This window comes from Lepidochelys kempii, chromosome 4, assembly GCF_965140285.1.
Source record: "Lepidochelys kempii isolate rLepKem1 chromosome 4, rLepKem1.hap1, whole genome shotgun sequence".
NCBI lineage: Eukaryota > Metazoa > Chordata > Testudines > Cheloniidae > Lepidochelys > Lepidochelys kempii.
The window spans coordinates 83,652,522-83,674,540 of NC_136383.1; the positions used below are offsets into that span (position 1 = coordinate 83,652,522).

At 38.3% G+C, this 22,019-nt stretch overlaps 1 protein-coding gene across 23 annotated transcripts in view; it reads right to left on the reverse strand.

Annotated features, from left to right (window-relative positions):
* Positions 1-22,019, reverse strand: part of PCM1 (pericentriolar material 1) — an 88,552-nt gene that overhangs the window by 50,628 nt on the left and 15,905 nt on the right. For 21 of the 23 annotated variants that reach the window (XM_073341890.2, XM_073341897.2, XM_073341889.2 and 18 more), the window contains 9 exons: positions 19,433-19,610; positions 15,238-15,347; positions 14,195-14,411; positions 5,413-5,614; positions 4,815-4,988; positions 3,544-3,701; positions 3,039-3,250; positions 296-450; positions 80-209 (listed from right to left, as the gene is read on the reverse strand). In XM_073341890.2, coding sequence (XP_073197991.2) covers positions 80-209; positions 296-450; positions 3,039-3,250; positions 3,544-3,701; positions 4,815-4,988; positions 5,413-5,614; positions 14,195-14,411; positions 15,238-15,347; positions 19,433-19,610 — 1,536 coding nt within the window. The remainder of the gene's footprint in view (positions 1-79; positions 210-295; positions 451-3,038; positions 3,251-3,543; positions 3,702-4,814; positions 4,989-5,412; positions 5,615-14,194; positions 14,412-15,237; positions 15,348-19,432; positions 19,611-22,019) is intronic. The other 2 variants (XM_073341884.2, XM_073341896.2) reach the window with 2 other exon arrangements.

Below are 22,019 nucleotides of genomic sequence, written 5' to 3' on the forward strand. Positions count from 1 at the left end.
TGACGCAGACCAGTTGTGGATGTTTTACTGCAATGTAGACCATACCCCTGGAGTCTGTGAAGAAGTATGCTCTACCTACTTGAAGGTCAGGACAAGCCTTCTGTAATGCTTGGATTTTTTCTTGAATCTCAATCAGTTTCCTTCTTTCTTCTTGAAGTTGTTTAAGTTCCCGCTGCTGCTGCTGAAGTTTAGCTTCATAGAATTTTTCTCTGTAGTAGGAGATATTAGCTGCATATTACTTAGCAAGAGATTTGATGGAATTGTGATCTTTTAAGATAATTAAAAGACAATAAACCTTGCTTTTTCATTCAGTCTCACATCTTGCTGCAATTTGTTGGTAGTAGCTCTGATGTTATTTGGTTGCTGCTTTGCCTCCTCTACTTCAGCCAAAAAGAAGTCACCCGCATTAGATGTATCAGCAGTAGTTGCTTCAGGCTCTGTCTCATCATCCTGTAACAGCAGCCATATTTTTCAATTGGTACACTGATATTTCTAATCAACCATATTTTGCCAACAAATCTGGAAAATTTTACCTTTGTGTATTAAGATCACATTTTATGTTTATATGTAAATAAACACACACAGTACTCCAATATATATTACTCTCCAACTCTAAACTATACAACACAGACAAATCATGCTCCAGCTATATGTGCGTATATATAGTCTATATAGCTGGAGCAACAGTTTACAGATGGAGAGTAATTTATTGGAGTACTATGAACAAAAATATGACAGTTATTGAGGGACAAGAGTAGAGAAGGAATAGCCAGTGGTCACAACCCCATTTTAATGGGGTCACCAGGGCTGGCTTAGACTTGCTGGGGTCCAGAGATGAAGCCCAAGCCCCACCACCCAGAGCCAAAGCCCAAGCCTCAGGGCTTTAGCCCTTGGCGGGGACTCAGGTTACAGGTCCCCTGCCTGGGGCTGCAGCCCTTGGTCTTCGGCTTTGGCACCCCCACCACGGCAGAGCTCAAGTGGGCTCAGGCTTCGGTCCCCCCTCCTGGGATCGTGTAGTAATTTTTGTTGTCAGAAGGGGGTTGCAGTGTAACTAAGCTTGAGAACCCTGGAATAGGCGATTGCCTATTTAATCGTCGTCCTATTGAGATCCTGGAAAATATTCTATACACTTAACCAGAAACCAAGCTATGCCTGAAAGATACAAATTTAAAAACATTTTAAAATAAAATGCCCTTTATGTAGCTTAAAAGCCCCATTTTCTTGGCTTTTGATTTTTTTCCCCCCATCTCATCTAAATTTAGAAATTTTTGGCTTCACCTAAAAGGCTATGAAGCTGAAGCATCCATTCCTGTTGCTGTCCAAGATGAACATTCTGAATCAAGAACCAATTAAAACAGAGGGATTATGGAAGCCAGAGCAGAGAGATCCGCATATTCACAATACAGGTATTGATTATGCAAATAATTGTGCTCAGGTTAACTAAACTGCTGTCAGTCACAAAGGTTGGATGGATTCAAATGTACAGTTTAAAACTATTTGCACCATGATCATGCACATCATAAATCCACAACCAGAGTTCAAAGAACAGCACAACAAAAAAAACCTGTATCTGTTCAGCAGCTCTCCTCTCTGGCTACGACAATTCCACTTACATAAGAAATAAAGCACACACCTTAACTAAATTCTCAGATTGTAAGAATTACAAATTTTTAATACGGTACAGGTTTTTATCTTTAAATTTACTTACTGTATAAAAGTAAAAGATGTACAGTTTTTTAAATTGCCTTTTGTGGGGTATTATGTTAATAATCTTGTTTCAGCTGAAAGTCAGGAGGAGGAATTGTTTGGGGAGACCATCAAAACCAAAGAAAGAAAAACTTTTTATTTAAAAACATTAAAGGGACACAGGCATTTCTTATTTGGCCCACAAGATAAGAGTTTGAAAACAAACTTTTATGAAAATATTGACCAATACATTTTTTTAAATTCCAGTAGAATCAGGTGCTATTAAAAAAAAATCTGTTCCCCTGTAGTAATCAAAAGCCAAAGTTGCAGAACTCAGAACCTCAAAGTGAGACTGATTTCACTAATATTCATTATCCAAGATGGAAAAAAAATGCAAGAGTAATAGAGCATAAACACTGAAAAATTATTAGATTTTTAGAATTCAGTTCGTGATCCACGGGTTTTTATAAGAAAGTTTTTTATATTATAATTTAAGTTTAAAGTCCCTCTAAAACAGGGGTTCTCAACCTTCTGCTTTCTGAGGCCACACCAAAATGCTATAAAACTCCAAGGCCCAGCTGTGCCACAACAGTAGTTTTTCTTCATATAAAAGCCAGGGATGACATTACAGGGTAGCAAGCAGGGCAACTGCTCAGGCTTCAGCTTCAACCCCAGGTGGCAGGGCTTGGGGCCCTTGGCTTCAGCCCCACGTGGGGCTTGTCTTCATTACAGGGGTAAGTGAACCAAAGTTATGCTACTCCAGCTACATAAATAATGTAGCTGGAGTCAACACAGCTTAGGTCGACTTACCCCGTTGTCTTCACTGCGCTGCATTGATGGGAGACGCTCTCCGGTCGACTTCCCTTACTCTTCTCAGAGAGCTGGAGTACTGGGGTCGACCCGAGCGCTCTGGTGTAGATTTAGCAGGTCTTTACTAGACCCACTAAAATTGATCCCTGTCGCATTGATGGCAGCAGTGTCTATCTCCCCGTAGTGAAGACAACCCCGTGGTGAGGCTTCGGCTTTCTGCCCTGTGCCCCAGCAAGTCTAACAGTGGCCTTGCTTGGCAGACCCCCTGAATCCTGCTTGAGGCCCCACATGGGGCCCTGGACCCCTGGTTGATAACTGCTGCTTTAAAGAGTATTTTAGATTTGTGTTACAAATGGACGACCTCCATATTAGACAAATCAAACTATTCTCCTTTGTCAAGCTTTACAGTGAGCACTACCACTATTAGTCTGGTCTGCGTTTTTTCATTGTGCACAAAGTTAGTTCGTGCACAAAAAAACACACTACTAACTCTTAAATTAATGTTCACGGGCATGTAATAAGATTGTATTTGTAAGAAGTACCTGTACCATAGCTACAAGATTTTGTAACTGTTTAAGTTTTTGTTTTGCAGCTATAAGTCTATTGATCTTCTGCTCAAACTCAGCATCTCCAGCATCAGCAACACTGCTTCTGCAGCTAGATAAAGAAACGTCACTGGCTCTGTCCTCTTCCACTTCATCATCACCACCTTGCGATACATCAATATCTTTGTCATTGTCCCTATTACGACAATCTGAAGGAAAAACAACGAACAGTGCCAATGCTGCAGATAAACACTAGTGAACTTGTTAAAAATCACTAAATGTTCATATGACTAGTGCGTTTCAGATCTGAAGCTGTACTGCTCAATGAAAAGAACCCAATCTAGCATTTAAGCCCTTGTTGAACACTTAGTTTATATGCAAATCTGAAACTCACAAACCATGTGACCAGAAAGAAAGCCGAAGGAGTTAACATGCTCCCAAACACACACTCGTCAGTTTTAGCTCTATATACAGTAATACTTCAATATCTTTTAACGCATACCTAATGTTGAAGACATATTTAAAGTCCTTAAATTAGCAGCAGATCGGTTATTTATTTCACAGTCTGTATTAAGGTGTCTTCCATCTCTGTTAGTAGTTCCACACTGTATGTTGGAATTGCTATTTATTTCACCCCAGCTACTAATTCCCTGGGGGTTTCTAGGAGAAAACATTCATCATATTAAAAAATTGGTTTTAAGTCCATTAAAACTTTTATATCTTATCTAGTTTTTTTAAATTGTTGGAAGAGACAAGCACATGGATTTCTTTTTTTTTAAATTTAAATCATTTTAGATTAATGTGCTCAACACGACAATTGCCAAGATAGAAGGTCATTCAAAACAAGCATATACAAACTTTAACATCCCATTTCCCCTTCAGCGGGACAACCAAAATTCCCCAATCCAGCTCTGCTCTACACCCCACATCTATCACAGACAGGAGATGGTCTATAGCGTAAGAGTCCCCTTTTAAATATCTCCCATGTAGATTTTCAAGTAGAGTTGAAGGTGCTGGTCTGAAAGTACAAAATGTTACGTGGTTTGGGACCTGGTTACTTGAGAGATTATCCGTGCACTCAAGTACATACGGAACCCCTTCAATATGAACAGAAGAAGCCTTTGACAGGGCATATCCATGAACATTCCTCAACACTGCAATTCATTTCCGCCTTGATTCTAAAGACTAGATTTGTTAGCCTTCCAGGTACTTTGAAAATCCCATCTTTAACTGTGACTATGTGGGGTAAGGAGGAGTTGGCAGCCTGATAAATTGAATGCAAGGAACTCCATTTGGATTTTATAAGGCCATTTAATGTGCTTGGTTATCCTTTCAGTATCTTATCTTGAAATTCTAATAGGTCTTAAGAGTTGCATATTAATGCTATAAAATCTAAACAGGAACATTAATTTTGAAACAAAATTTTAAAACTTTATAACATTTATATGAAAAGCATAGTTTATCCATGAAGTTCTTAGTGGAGTTTTGTGGTGTAATCAGCACAGGGTCTAATTCACAGTGCATAATTCTAGAGCTGTTGTATATTTTAGGAAGACCGTTAAAATGATTTATCAACTGGATTAAGAAAAATATTGTATTAACCAAGGTTAGGTTATCAGCATAATGAAGGGTATTCAAATGAACTGACACAAAACAGTGTCAATTTAATCTAAGTATTAATAACTTTTGGTTAACCACACCATCTTACTATGCAGAACTTACAACAACTAAGGGCCACAAAATTTAAGACAAAATATAAAAAAAAAGTGTAACCTGATATTGGTAACAGGTTGTGAATTCTCATGCTCAGAATCACATTCTGATTCTCCTGTGTCCTCCTCTTTAGTGTTTTCATTCACGGCATCAGTCATCATATCAGATGTCTGTTCATAGTAATGAACTAACTCACGCAACTCATTCAATCTCTTACGAACTTCATTCAGTTTCCTGGAATGAAAGCAGAATACTTTATATGCATGCCCCTCCTGGATCAAAAATCCTAAATGTAGTATTCAGTTCTTTATTCAACAGTGCTCTCAAAAAAAAGTGCAGCAAAATTAACCAAATTTTAATTTTATCCAAGTCCTAATATACATAAACTGATTAATATTTAAACTTACTATAATTTGAGATCTGTAACAATCTTTGCTTGAAGATGTTCTGAAGCCCAAATTAATCTGTATGATATTTCACAGAAAACAATACTAATAAGATAACCTAGTTATCTTAAGTTATGTATTTCAGACTTTCTACATCTTTCAAAAATATGCTACTTAGGAAAAAAAACTTGAAACCTAACAAAAATGTATACAGAACCACTTAGTTCATCACAGCAAATTAATTAGATAATAAAATTTGTTAAACATTTTACTGGAGCTTTTCTGTTGGGTTTAGATTGTCATCCTCTTCACTCTCATTCTGAGAAGCAATGGAATCAGGAGGATAAGGAGCAGATGATGCTAGGCTGTTAGACTCTCCATTGACAACAGTTGCTATGCCTATAGGAGCAGAGGCAGCTGAAGTTGTACTTCTTTGATCAATACTCCTTTGAGGAGCACCGGACACAGGCAAGACTACAAAAAAAATTGAAAGTATCAAATTTGGCATCTTATTAAAAACAAGTTACAAAAAAAAAAGCGCCACTTACTATCTTTACATATTTTTATGTAAATCAAATAACTATTAACAGAATATGCAGATCAGCAATAAAGATCTTTCTTAGTTTTTGCAAATGTCATTGCATTTATTATAGGCGGGGCTGGTGGTGCTGCTTATTATGTTTGCCCCACACTTCTCATTATAAGACCCTATTTTCAGTTCCTTGTAACCTTACCAAACCGTAACCATTTGTGCTTAAGTTTTCCATGCTGGATATCTGCTTCACACTCAGTTTGGTTGGAAAATTTCAGCCAAAAGAGTTCAATTATAATCAAGCAAGAAGTTAGAGAAAAATACATTTTGCCCATATTAAAAAATTCTGTTAACCATCTTTTTGAAAAGCTCTAGCACTTCAATGCTTTGTAGTAGGGACTTGAAATTTGGCAAGGCTGTGGCCTTGGTGACGTGACTTTTGCTTTCCCCATAAAAATCTGCCCAAATTTGTTTAAGTTATAAGCATATGAAAAATTTCAGTTTGAACATGCTCAGTAAAGATTCTATGATTAGCTAAAAATCTCAAACCTCTCCTCAGTGAGCACACTCAAGCCTCGCACAGCTCCTGTGTGTGAGCAGACCTCGCATGTACCATCCCCAAAGAGCAAGCTTCAGCCCAGATCTAACAAGGACAAAGCCTGGCTTTCCCCGTAATTGTTTTAGGGCAGGGACGTCTCTTCTGAGCTCTCAACTGACCCTGCTGCTGGCACAGCAGCGTGGAAAAGGAAGTTGTCAGATTTTAATGCAGAAGCTACATTGTCTCCAGGAATCAAAGATTAATCTAATTAAAGATTATGTCATGTGATGAAATCTCCAGGAATACATCCAACCAAAACAGGCAACCCTAAGCTACAAGAGAGTGCGTCTCGGGTGGGGAGGAAAACTTAATTCTGGCATTTCCTAACTTTTCAGCACTTGCCTTCAACATTAGCTATGGAATATTATTTTGAAATGAATGGCTTTTTATAAAATGAAGTATTAGTAATCAGCCACTAGTTATATTAAAATAAATTTTATTAATAAATTAGATATTTGTATATTGTATTGAAGCTTACAATGGAGAAAGTTTAACTTGCAAACCTACCATAGTTTCTCTCTTAACCATACACAAACTCTATTTGAAAAATCTGTATTGATGTATAATTTCAAAAGGTTTTCACGTATCAGAGGGGTAGCCATGTTTGTCTGTATTGCATCCGAAGAAGTGGGGTTTTTTACCCATGAAAGCTTATGCCCAAATAAATCGGTTAGTCTTTAAGGTGCCACTGGACTCCTCATTGTTTTTATAAAGTTTTCAAATTCTTTAATTGTCATTGTAGATATGTGCATTTAAAATGAAAGGCAATATTTCTCATCTTCCAAATGTTGTTTCTTGGAGAGCTTTTATTTCAGACTATTAGTGTAAGTAATTTGTAACAGGTTTCAGAGTAGAAGCCGTGTTAGTCTGGATGGTAACTTCCAACTTATCAAAATATATATATATCTTACTATATGTTCCATTCTATGCATCCGATGAACTGGGAGGTAGCCCACGAAAGTTTATGCTCTAATAAATTAATTTGTAACAGTAAACAGAGATATTACAACTGAACCTATGAGTGATAGCTGTAAGAAAGGTTTGCCAGCTCAGCATCAGTTAAGCCTTTGAAAGAATAACCACACTATTCACACTTATGGGTAATATGCAGCCTGGTGGTACCTAACAGCAGGCCTCCTCCAAGCAGCAGCCACTAGACCACAAATGCACCTCCTCCTTCCCCTTCTCTCAGTGTCCCTGAATGTTTTGAGAGTGAAGCTATAGAAGAGGGCAGTCTGCCCTTTACTGACTCAGTTCCTTCCACCACTAACCCAGAGAACCAAGGTAGGACTTGGAAAAAGAGGGGAAGGTGGGTGGGAAGCATGACTATGTAACTCCTCTTGAAGAACTCTCGTGACAAGTAAGTAACTTTTATTTCTTCTTTGAGAGGCTTTACATATTCCCCACTTATGAATAGTTTGACAAGCAGTGCTGAAATGTCAGGCAGATGGAACAGAGTACTAATAATGGCTAAAGCACTTATCTACCAACTCTGGCATCTGCTCTTGAAGCCAAATCCAAAGCGTAGTGTTTGGTAAAAGTATGGATTGACCTCCAAGCAGTAGCCTTACAGATTTTCCCAGTAGAAACATGTTTAAGGCACTGCTCTAGTAGAAAGAGATTTTACAATAGCATGCACGGGAATTAACAACATTCACTGATACACTGTTTACTAAATCTGGAAATAGTCTGAATATATACACTATTAACCACACTATATTAGCATCTAAAATATGTAACGCTGATTTTCCTTTAGCAACAGGAGGCTTAAGGGAAAAAATAGTAAATTAATAGTTTGATCAAAGTGAAATTCCAATACTATTTTTGGCAGAAACATGAGGTCAGATCTAAGAGCCACCTAGTCTTTATGAAAAATAAAAAATGGCAGATCTGCACATAATCCACTCACCCTTCTGGATGATGGTCTAACTATAATAAATAGACAAATAAAATAAGAAACTCTGTCAAAGGTTCAAGGGGTGGCTTGGCTTCATCAGTCTGGTCAAGACCAAATAGAGATCCCATGGAAGGGCTGGCACCCTCAAATGGGAATACAGATTGCATGATTTCAGATAAAAGGTTTATGAAGGGGTTGTCCAAATAGTCATCTACCATCAATCAAATCATGGTAAGCAGAAATAGATGCCAAATAAACTGTTAAAGAAGCATGAGATAAGCCTTCAGACTTCAAACACATTAGATACTCTAAAACAGACAGAACAGAAGTTGAGACTGAAGAATCAGATTTGCCCCAAACATCCAAGAGACAAATCTAGTCCATTTCAAAAACACTCTCTTGTGGACAGCTTCCTTGCATTAAACAAGGAATCATGGACAACAGAGGAACAGCATTGTTCAACATTAGTCAAAGTCAATAGCCCAAGCCGTCTGATGAAGGATCCTGCCCTGCTGTTGCGACAGCTGATCAGGAGACAAAGGGAGACTTTTGTGAATCCCACCCAACAGACGAAGTACCACCACTACTGTTTCAGCCAAGCTGGGCAATTGCATCATCACTGCTTTGTTTTGATGTACTTTCCTCACCACTTTCTAAATTAATGAGGGTGAAGCACACAGAAGACCCTTTCCACAGTGTAGCAGGAACATGACTGAATTGGATTGTTTGTCTCTTCCTGTTCTTGAACAGCAGAGGGGACACTTCTTGTTGAAAATGGTTGCAAACAAATCTACAATGGAGCAATCCCAGTTGAAAGATCGAATAGCTCAAGACATTTTCTCCAAGGACCACTCATGCATCTGTACACTGTCCTACAGAGACAGTCGACTAAACACACTGCTCTCCTCTGTAAGATGCAAGGCCAGACACACAAACATTGTGAAGAGGGCACCAATCACATAAATTGACTACCTTGACACACAACAGGTAAAAATAAGTGCTTCCTTGCTGTCGATGTAATACATAGCCATTGCATTGTTCATTGCTACGTGAATAACATTCCCCATTACGTGAGGAAGAAAGGATCTGAGGACCAAGTGAATGGTTCTTAATTCCAAGAAATTCCAATTTCTGCGAGACAGCCAATGGCCTCAAACTGTAGGATGACCCAGATGAGCTCCCCAGCCATTGTTGGTTATCGCAACCAAAGGTGAAGAAGGACTGAACAAGACTCCTCTGCGGACTTTTGATCTGTCTTCCACCATATCAATAAATTTAGGACGTGCTGAGGCACAATGATAAACATTTGAAGACTGCCCAGATTGAGTCTGTAAGCCTGAGCTATCCAGGGCTACACTGACCTCAATTTGAGATAAGCGCACGGAGTCTTGTTAATGGTTGCTGCCGTAAGGCTCATGAGATTACATCATGAAAATCACCTTCTGGGTCAGACTCAGCTGGATGTACTAAAACAGATTGTTCTACCTTCAGAGACCTTTCCTCTTGGAAAAAAGTCATTCCCCTCCTGTTACCAAGTCCAACACAGAACTATTAAATGAAGTCTCTGAGTTGGGCAGAGATTCAACTTTTTCATGCTCAGCAGCAGTCCCAGCTCTGTAAATAAGGTGACTGTGGAGTTGATGTGAAGTAGCAGGTATTCTCGTGCAGAGGATTTCAGCAGCCAATGCTGAAAATATGAGAAAAACAAAAGTATATGTAAATAGCTGTCATTTTCTATCAAGAATTGTGAACCAATCCATAGTTGAAAGCGAGCGGATTATGAAGGTCAGGTTTAGCATTTGAAACCGGAACTTCTGAATGTATTTGTTGAATCTTCCCAGATTTTAGACTGGACGGAATCTGCCATCTTCTTTCCTGTACCAGGAAGCATCCTGAATAAAACCCCTGATGCCAAAGATGTTTGGGAACCTCTTTGACAGCACCTAACAGAAGGAATTTTTGAACCTATTATAGAAAGACAGCTTTGCAAGAAAGCTCACTGTAAAGGGAAAGGTAGGGGAAATTGAAAGGTGTCAGTTTTTCAAACTGCACAGCTAGCCATCCCCTAATTTCTAGAACCTACTTGTCTGATGTAATAAGCCTTCAATTGTTACTTAAAGGGCTATCCTGTCTCCAAACAACAGAAGGAAGGGATCCACATTAATTGGTTCGTGACGCTTAGTCTTCCCATCAAATCTGAGGCCTGGTAGTTGAGGAAGCCAAAGAGGAAAGAGCAGGTTGTTTTGTCTTATGTCTGTACTGAAAGTCCACTTTCTTGTGCTGGCTCTGCAACAAGCTTCCTGATGATATTGCCGATGTGTCTGATTGGAGGGTAAACCAGTCTCTGATAGAGGAAAGATGGCATCTTCTTCTGAGCAAGAGATGAAGACCCAGTTATTGAGCAGTGGATTTAGTATCCTTTAATTTCTCCAACAATTTGTTGATCTTGTTGCTGAAAAGACCATCCCCCATCATAAGGAAGATCTTCCACTTAAATTTTGGTATCCAGAGTCAATGAAGAGGAATAAAACCATGCACATCTCTTTAAGGTAACTGTATATGTCAATGCTTTAGTGGCAGAGTCTGAAGCATCAGACAAAGCCTGAGCGCATGTTTCACCATATTTTGAGCCACCATCAAAATAATATTTGCCAGCCTTCTGTTATCTGACAAATCCTGAACAAAATGCAGCCATCTTTCCTCACAGATGGAATTGGCAACAGGCCATGAGCACCTAGTAATTAGCCTCATTAATACCAAGAGAAGAGGAAGAAGGGGAAAAACAAACAACACAGATCTTTTTTTCCCTTTCACTCACCAATAGTTGATGGGCCTGACTGGACCTAAGCCTATTACTGGCAGCAGCCACCACCAGTGAATTAAGTAAAGGGTGAATGAACAAACCAACAAAAACACACCACACCCCCTTCCGGGTTCTCTCATACAATTTATCTGGTTTTCATTTAGAAATAGGTGGACAGGAAGCAGAGATCATCCAAACAGTCCTAGCAGGCTACAGGAGACTATCCAGCATGGGCAATGATATTCTATTCCTAGAGGCAAACCCAAGAACATCAAATACCAGGTGAGAATTTTCATCCACAGTCAAAGGTGGTAAAAGTTCAATGTGAATGCCATGTGGTCCACCAGGTCATGAAATTGCAAACTGTCCTCAAAATGAGATGATGCAGAAGCACCACTCACATGCTCATCAAGTAACAAATACAGGTTAAAGTCTGTATCCATCTGCTCTCATTCAAAAAGAGGCACTATCTCCTCATCCTGCTCTTCAGAAAAGCACTGTCTGAGCTACAGATTGATCTGATGGAACTGGATCCAAGGATTGCTCAGCCACCGAACACTTAACCAATGAAACACTGCCTCTTCATCTAATAAGGCGGTAATTTAAAAAGTCCGGTGATTGAATCCAGTGAGGCCACTGAGACCAGGATTGCCAGTCTCTCCAGTAGCTGGGATCCAGTTACTTGCCCACAAGTAGGAGGAACAACTGAGGGGGCACAAATCAGGTCTCTTAATTCTTCCTCTACCCTCCTCCCTGAGGATCTGACTTCAGATCCTCTACGGAACTCACCAGACATATAAACAGAATCCAAAGATGAAGAGCAATAAAAGGTGAGAAAGCTCTGCCTGGAGACCCTTGTGGGAGACTTCAGAAGCGGACGTGGCATAAATTTCTCTGGAGAAAGACTAACAAAGCTCCTCTGCTCTTCTACTTTAAGGTGAAGAGGAAGCAGAACACAGAACTGAAGAAGCCTGTATCTTCCTCGTAGCCATTAGCGTCTCACGCAGATCCATGGAGCATTCACAACCAGGAGGGTGCACATTAGCCACCACAGTAAATAATCTCTTTGGATCTAAGGATGACCTTCAGAACAGGACTGTAGGAAGAAGCTGGCCCCACAGACCTGGAGAGTACCAGATCCAGCAAAATATATTCAGTTCTGCACCTCTGGTCTTTGAAGTTGAAATTGAAACCAAGTTGGGATTCAATGATGGAACCACAGAGACCATGTCAGAATCAGACAGATCTTGGAAATCTGATGCCTGGAATTTGGCACTGCCAACAGTGGCTATCTTTTAGCTAGCCTTCTTCATGTGAACAGATATTTCAAATCTGACAACCTACCTCTAGGACAGTGGTGGGCAACCTGCGGCCTGTCAGGGTAATCCACTGGCTGGCCGCAAGACAGTTTATTTACATTGACTGTCCGCAGGCACAGCCGCCCACAGCTCCCAGTGGCTGTGGTTCACCATTCCCGGCCAATGGGAGCTGCAGGAAGTGGCACAGGCTGCAGGGACGTGCTGGCTGCCACTTCCCACAGCTCCCATTGGCCGGGAACAGTGAACAGCTATCTTCTATTCAGGAGTGAATTAATTAGTCTCTCCCATAATTACAGCAGAAAACCTTGCCTGAAAACTTGGCAGGGGCAGGATCCTCATCCTAGGCACCTTTACAAGTTCAAAGTCACATTTAAAACTCTGTTGCTGAATCACCCAACCTTAAAACAAAAGCCCTGAATCAGGTTTCTGAAACCTCTGGGCCCTTACAAAGTTTTTAACACCTGTGTCTTAAAGAAAACTAGAAGCCAGAATATTATTCCCAGGACAATGAATGCCACATGGAGAGAAACCAAGCCACTCAAACATTTAAACAGCTAGTCACGGAGGGTGTGAGGAGCAGAAGCTGGCAAACTTATCTTAACGAGAAAAGTCAGTCAGTACAACTGTAAAGTTCCTGTCTGTTGTACGTAAAGAACTAAATACCAAGTGTGTAGATCAAAATAAGCAAACAAAAAAAATTCCCTAGGAAGTATGCCAATTTAAAAAAGTTATATTAAAGGAACAAAGAATTGAAAATAAAATTTTGAAAATGAAATTTTACCTTTTATTACAAAACACAAAATGACAAAGATTAGAGAAAAAAAATCTTTTTAATTTACTGTATGCATTTGACAGAAGTGTGTATACAGTTAAGTTCATTGTTTGTCCCTATATATTCAGTTTCTACCATTTGTTTTGGCCTTTTAGTGAGAGAAGACAAATATTTACAAGATAGGAAAGTGAGAGTTTTACCACCACAAATGTTGGTCAGGAATTCAGGGCAAAGCATAGCACTAAAACTATTTAACTCTGTGTCCCTTTAAGTCTTAGCCATTCTAAAGCACAAAGGTTAAACTTTACAGATCTCTGTTAGTGTAAACCTTCCCAAACATTTCAGGAACTTAGCCACAAAAACTGCTATTAACAGAGGGAGCAACCTATCACTGAGGTTCAATGCAATCATTTTAACCTAAAGAAAGCAATTAAATTTAATTATTTTCAAGACACTGGGGGAAGTTACTGAAGAAATCACATTAAACTGCACTTTTTGTCTGTAATATTGGGTATTTCCACAGTTACAGAGTTCTGTAGTCAGATTCTTCACTAAATCAGTTTGGTGGACTTTCATAATATTATAAAGCAAAAGATTATTACCACAGAAAAAAAAACATTCCTTGTTCTGTATTTAAATCTCTACATTAAAAAGGAAACATTTAACTAAAATTTGTTATTACTGAAAGCTACACAAATGACAATACTTCCAGGAGAAAGACAAGATGGGTGAAGTAATATCTTTTATTGAACCAATTCCTGCTGGTGGAAGGGACATGCTTTCAAACACAGAGCTTTTCCTCAGGTCTGGAGAAAGTAACCAGACTGTCTAAGCTAAATACAAGGTGGGACACATGGTTAACTATAAGAGGTTCACATAGGTTGCAGGAAGAGCTGTATGAAGCTTGAAAGCTAGTCCATTTCACCAACAGGTCCAATAAAAGGTATTACCTCCCTCACCTTGTCTCTGTCGTGTCCTGGGACCAACACAGCTACAACAATACTACAAACAATACTTCCATGTACTAAGATCAGTGACAATTCTGAATCATTAGTTGCACGTTATGTTCAAAAGGACTATAAACTACATTAAACAAATCCAGTTTAAAGTGAGTTCTGCATACATTTACTTACAGGAGGAGTTGTTTAGATGCTCGTCACGAAGCGTATGAAGTTCCCCTAACAACTTGTCCATTTTTTGTTTTTTACCCTGCAACATTCTCATCTTGCTAAAAAGTTGTGCTTTCTCATCAGATAAGTGCTGTGACATAGAAGAATTTCTACTTTGTGAAATCTCTCTAGTAAGTGAAAGACTTTCTGCTTGCCTTCTATTATCTGGCACATGTTGAGTCTAAAAACAAACAAACTTCATTTTACTACAAGTACTATGAAGATGCCATAATAATTTGCTAGTTACCTCTCCCAACTCCATAAAAGTAAAAAAATACCTCATTTAACTTCTTAAAAAGGCTAGTGCTAAGAGCTCCATAACAGAAAACCAAGGTTCTCAAACTAAACAATAGTTAGCTCTTATATAATTCCAACTGCATAATAACTAGTACTATGATGTGGAACTGTTGCTCTTGGCTTCCAAGAAAGAGCCAGGTATAAACTGACACTAAGCTTTTAACAGTCAATGAATGACCGCTTCTATCCAAAGTAAAACATAGGAAGCATCAATTGGAATAAAAGCAAAACCAAAAAAACTTTACAATCAAATCCAGTTAAGGTTTACATATAATAAATTTCAAACATGTTGTAGGGTTTTTTTTAAACTGAATATTGTGTCTTAAACCTGTGGCCATACATACAATTCTTGTTATGAGTTATGTAAGTAACCTACAGGGCATGTTATTGAAAACATAATTAGAAGAAACCATACCTCAGCAAGTCAGACAAGTATAGGCATTTAAGAGGTAGCAATACAAAAAGCTTAAATTTTGTGCATCACAGAAACAAGATCTAAGAAACAAAATCTTTTAAACTGCATATTACTGCCCCGAAGATTTAATAAAATGTTATCAAACAGCAATCACTCTCACTGTGTGAGAAAGTATACTGAAAACTAAGTCAGAATAGCTTTGTAAATAAACCTATTTATTCTAGTATTTTTAAGACCCTTATAGGGAAAATGAACTAAAATATACATAGCAACACTATATAAAAAAAAAAGTTACCTGAGATTCATGAAGCTGATTGTGAAAACGCTGGATTAGCTCATTTAATTCTTCATTTAGTTCAGATGTAAGACTCACTCCTGAAATGCTACCTGTGGTCTCTGTTACAACTACACAAAACAGTAAGTCCAAAACATTAAACTAAAAGGTAAATTAGAGAAAATGGTTTAAGATTTCAAAATAAGTATATACCATATCTACTAACATACAGCACTGGTTGGACAAATTTATCTTATTTTTTCAACTGAACTAACCAAACGCTGTGCGCACATTATAGAAATTTAAATCAAACAAACTTCTGAAGTAATCCTTAGAAAAACAGATGTCAAAAAAAAAAAAAAGAATTGTTCCCAACCCCAGAAAGAAATCATCACTTGGGCTTATGTCTACATCATCAGTTTCACCGACAAAAGTGCTAGTGTGAACAGTGCTACGTCGGCAGGAGAGACTCTCCTGCAAACATAGCTAAGGGTGCTTGTTGGGGATGGTTCAATTATGCTGGCAGGAGAGCTCTCTCCCACCAGCAAAGAGCAGCTGCACAGGAGACCTTACTGCAGCACACCTGTGCCACTGTAAGGTCCGCAGCGTAGTGTAGACATAGTTTTCGCAGTGAAATTGTACATTGATTGAGGCTGACTATGCAAAAGTGTACCTTGTTCAACAGATCTTGTCCTTTTGCGTTTGGGGTTTGTTTTTTGTTTCCCCCCCCCCCCACAAAAATCAGTTAAGTTCAGTTTTTGTTGTGTTTTTTGTTTTGTTTAAAAACTGTATGACCCTGCAGAACCAACACAGCTAAGAACAACAAGCTGGATAGCATACTTCTCATATATCAACAGAACTCTGTGTTCCAGTCAGTTACAGTCGAAGACAATAATATAATTTGGCCTCAGAACCTTTACTGACCATGGTATGCTAGGAGGAAATACCTCATCTTGACATTCAAATCTGATTTGCAGAGCTGGCAGTTAGGAAAAAAGGCACATTTTTACTTGTAAAAACACGTTTGATATGGAAATCAAGACAAATGTAGAACTCTACAATATTACTTTAAAAACAGTCACTTGTCAACACAGACCAGGATCTTAAATAGCCACCATTTTTAGCCATACAAAAGTATGGGTGTCTGGCCTATTTTTAACTTCACATGAATCGTTTGTTTAGTAAACCCTTAATTGGATTTATTTTTAAAACATTACATTTATTTAATTTTACACAAATTTTTTTTTTCCTTTTCCCAGTCCTGGCTTCTTCTACCTTTTTCAACACAAGGGTTAGTGGGATGCTGCTCTGAGTACCACCAGGACAAATGCGACACAAATAAGAGTAGCACCAGGGAATAGAGAATAAGCCTCTCCTCTGTCCACAACCACCTCCTCCTATGAAGAGAGGTTATTTCTGTAGGGGAGAGGAGTATAGAACTTCAGATTTCTACTAGTACTGGGAAGTTTGTTTAGGACAAAAGACACCATAAGGCAGAGCTGAAGATGCCCAGAAGCTGATTCAGAAGACCTGCAAGGAAGAAATGCCTTCCCCAGAACCATGGTATGCTCTATCTTTGAGACTGGTCAACCGGAACTTCAGCCAGTATTCAAGGTGTGGGCATAACATGGATTTATATAGTGACATTATAATATTTTCTGTCTTATTATCTATATATATTAGAATTGGAAAAGGTACAGAGGACAACAAAAATGATTAAGGGTATGGAACAATCTCCCTAGGAGGAAAGATTAAAAAGACTGGGACTTTTCAGATTGGAAGAGAGATGACTAAGGGAGGATATGATAGAAATCTATATAATCATGAATGATGTGAATAAAGTGATGAAGGAAATGTTACTTACTCCTTCACAAAAGCACAAGTAGTATGGGTCACCCAATGAAAATAGGCAGCAGGTTTAAAAGAAAAAAAAGGAAGTATTTCTTCACACAACACACAGTCAACCTGTGAAACTCTTTGCCAGGGGATGTTGTGAAGACCAAAACTATAACAGGATTCAAAAAAGAATTAGATAAGTTCACAGAGTATGGGTCCATCAATGGCTATTAGCCAGGACGGGCAGGGATGCAACACCATGCTCTGAATGTCTCTAGCCTCTTTGTCAGAAGCTGGGAATGGGTGACAGTAGATGGATCACCTGATGATTGCCTATTCTGTTCACTCCCTCTGACCTGGCACTGGCCACTGTCGAAAGACAGGATACTGAGCTAGATGGACCATTCGTCTGACCCAGTATGGCTGTTCTTATGTTCTACTAGCTGCCTGGAGGATCATTCCATCTCAAAGCAAAACCATCCTGTATGGTCCTTCTATCCCACCTCAAAGCTGGCTTGTTAGGAGAGGACACAGGAAGAGACCAATTACTACAGGCAGAGCCCTAGGCTACAATTTTGCTTGTCAGTTTGTTGGTGCTATTCTTGTGTGTGATGTCACAAGCAATGCACTCCATTTCTAAAAACAACAAGGTAGAATTTAGGCAAAGGGAAATTTGAAGTCAAAACAATTTTAAAATGATTTTCTCCCAATTAGAAATTTACTAAACAAGCTTTTAAAAACAAGAATGGTACACACTCTGTGAGGATGGTAAGCAGATCGGAAACCATAACCACCTAACTTTCAAATCATTTATTATTATTAGAGGTTGTTTAACGCTGATCTCAAAACACTTCTGTTCATACTTTCCAAAATAATTTATCTTTTGGCAGAGACCAAATGTGAGAAGTTTCAACCCCAACGATTCTTTTGACAACGTTAAGGAAGTATTAAAGTACAGGTTTATAATGGAACAACACTTAACTTATCTTTATAGTGGTTGTGATGTGTTTAACAGTTGGAGGCAAGTCTACAATTCAGATTCTTTAGAATCTGAAATCTAGTTTTATATTTGGTTAAGATATGGTAATCAAATTTATAGTTGTTCTGTTCTTCCTTATACAAGGAAGGTTTAAAAAAAATACATTTTTGAGTTTTTAAAGTAAACTTTGGTGGCTCATCTCAAAGTACCAGGAAGGAACTTAGGGTTTTAAGTAGGGCTGTCCATCTATTAAAAGATTAAATTAATCGCACTGTTAAAAAATAATAGAATACCATTTATTTAAATATTTTTGGATGTTTTCTACATTTTCAAATATATTGATTTCAATTACAACAGAATACCGAGTGTATAGTACTCACTGTATATTTTTGATTACAAGTATTTGCAGTATAAAAAAGAAAAGAAATAGTATTTTTCAATTCACCTAATACAAGTACTGTAGTACAATCTCCATCATAAAAGTTGAACTTACAAATGTAGAATTATGTTAAAAAACTGCATTAAAAATAAAACAATGTAAAATTTTAAAGCCTGCAAGTCCACTCAGTCCTACTTCTTGTTCATCCAATCGCTCAATTTGGAAATACCTTGCAATGCCAGCTACAAAAGTGCCATGCTAATGCCTGTTCTCACTTTCAGGTGACGTTTTAAATAAGAAGAGGGCAGCATTATCTCCTCTAAATGTAAACAATCTTGTTTGTCTTAGCAATTGGCTGAACAAGAAGTAGGACTGAGTGGATTTGTAAGCTCTGAAGGTTTACATTATTTTGTTTTTGAGTGCCGTTATGTAACAAAAAAAAAATCTACATTTGTAAACTGCACTCAGGACAAAGATTGCACTACAGTACTTGTATGAGGTGAATTGAAAAATACTCTATCATTTTTACGTTACAAATATTTGTAATAAAAAATACACTGATTTCAATTACAACACAGAACACAATAGATATGAAAATGTAGAAAAATGTCCAAAATATTTAATAAATTGCTATTGGTATTCTATTGTTTAAACAGTGTGATTCAAACAGCAATTAATAGCGATTAATTTTTTTATTGCTATTAATTTGAGTTAATTGCCTGCGTTAACTGCGAGTAATCGACAGCCCTAGTTTTAAGTTTGTAGCCTTGTTACCTAATAACATATTAAAAATATTTAAATTAAGTACTCCCACCAAATGGCAGTCCTGCAGTAATACTCCAAATATTACAGGTATTTTATATAAGGCACAGAATGTACAAGCTTAAGAATATATCCAGAACATTTTTTTTAATTGTGTGGTACATTTATACTTTAATAATATTTTTTTTAAATTCAGAGTGTCAGTTTTAAATCAATCAATATATCAATTTATCATTATATACTCTTGTCCTTCCACATACCAGAATCATCCATGACAGCAATTGCCTGCTCTGCTTTATGCTGCAGAGCAAGAAGAGCAGCTTGTCTTCCCTGAAGCGCTTTCAGCTGTTCCTGTTGTTGTAACATCCTTGTTAACAGGTCATGTTGCTTCTTCAAATTCTCTAGCTCCTCTTTAGCCTCCTGCTGGGGGTCTCTGGCCTGGAAGATAATAAAGGATACCACCATAGCTGTGGAATTTGATAACTCTGCAATAGTAATACACAAAAAGAACAGGAGTACTTGTGGCACCTTAGAGACTAACAAATTTATTAGAGCATAAGCTTTCGCGGGCTACAGCCCACTTCATCGGATGCATAGAATGGAACGTATAGTAAGAAGATATAGATATATATATACACACACATACAGAGAAGGTGGAAGTTGCCATCCAAACTGTAAGTATGGAAACTTCCACCTTCTCTGTATGTGTGTGTATATATCTCTTCTTACTATACGTTCCATTCTATGCATCCGATGAAGTGGGCTGTAGCCCCCAAAAGCTTATGCTCAAATAAATTGGTTAGTCTCTAAGGTGCCACAAGTACTCCTGTTCTTTTTGCGGATACAGACTAACACGGCTGCTACTCTGAAAATAGTAATACAATGACATCTTAATGTAAACAGAACCTTAACAGCTCAATGAAAACCTGAACTGTTAGTCTTGAGAAGTGTAAAGAGGTGAATACTTAACTATAGTCTCTTCACACTTAAAGCAAGTTCTTCTAGACTAAGTTCGAGTCCTTTTAGGGAAAAGCTCTTACTGCCAACAACCATGCTGCACAATGCCTTGCAGGTAAGTAACGTTCTTTTGTCTTCGGGTCTACCAACTCAGCACCTTCCACAAGCAGATTACAAAATTAAAAACTTGCACGTTTCTTCCTTTAACTACACTTTGTTTGTAAATTCATTAACACAAAAAGTATATAACCACAAAGCCATAAGAGTACTCCTTCCCTCAATCCCTGATGGATATAAAATGCAATTCAAGATACTGAATTAAAATAGCAAAAAAGCAAAGACTTCTGTTTGGTGTTGAACTTGTTTTAAAGAGTCTCTGCAGTAAACACTTTTTAAAAATATCTACCTGATCCTCTTCATTTCCTATACTGGCTTAACAGTCCAGCGTAGAGCAAAAACAGAAACTGAATGATCTGTTCACAAGTACTCGTTATGCAGCTGCCAACCCAAAGCAGCACCACTGGACCCTGCCTCAATAAGATTCAAGGTCCAAAATGATTCACTCACCTCAAAGCTTTCTCTTTCACCACACAATTTTGCAACAAGTTGTTTCTCATTCCATAAAACCATATGTAGTCTACAACTCTGCATCAAGTTTGAAACTGCATTTTCACAGTAGGAAGATGGACTACAAAAATACCAGTATTATGCATTTTTAAATATTTGCCAAGCTGAAAGTCCCACTCCTAAAGCAAAAAAATTCACCTGCCATCTAGTGTCGAGTGCCTACTGTAAGCAACTATGTATCTGAATTGTGAAAAATTCCTACATTGAAGAATATGTTTGCATATATTAAAGTACTTGGCCCTACTGCAGAGGTACTCCCACAGAGTTTGGAAGTTGTTGGAAAAAGCAAGGTCAAGTACTTTAATGGACAGTAAATTAACTTTGTAGCTGGGGTGCTGCTTCTTGCCCCCCTCGCAGACAGTGTGGATCCCAGAATGCAGTGAGCAACAACTCCTTCTCAGCCTAGGCATCAGAAATGTCAATCTCCAAAAATCAATGTTTTAAGGGGTAAACCATGTTCAGCTCAATCCACTGTTTTTAAACATCCAGAATTTAATTATTAATAAAAGGTCTTCAAAAATGTAACAACACTTTCAAATGACTCTAAACCACTAAACATCAATGATAATCCCTGTGTAAATCCCCATTTTAGACAAAGAAACTGAGGCATGGAAAGATTAGGTGATTTGTGCAAGATCACATGTCAAATCAATGGCAGAGGGAAAAAACCAAAACTGATAAACAAACCAAGCTTAATTTAAAGCATGTCAGAGGCATCTATACTCATTAAAACGAAGACCAATTTTTTTCCCAAGTTGGGTATCTAAAATTAGGCACTCAAGCTTGACAAATTTGCTATTTTAAGGGTATAGAAATACAGTAACTCCTCACTTAAAGTCATTCCGGTTAACATTGTTTCGTTGCTGATCAATTAGGGAACGTGCTCGTTTAAAGTTGTGCAATGCTCCCTTAATGTTGTTTGGCAGCCACCTGCTTTGTCCAATGCTTGCAGGAAGAGCAGCCTGTTGCAGCTAGCTGGTGGGAGCTTGGAACCAGGGCAGACTGGCAGCCACCCCATCAGCTTCCTAAGCCCAGCAGGCTACCAATTGCCAGCAGTTCAGCTGTCCCTCCCCACACTGCCATGTGCTGCTCCTGCCCTCTGCCTTTGAGCTGCCCCCAAAGAGCCTCCTGTTTTCTGTGCAGGGGAGGGAGGAAAGAGGGGGGACTAATGTCAGAGTGTCACATTTTTCAGGCACATAACTACAATGTTAAGCGAGAAGTTACTGTATTCAAATAATGTATTTAAACAATTTGAGTTTAAAC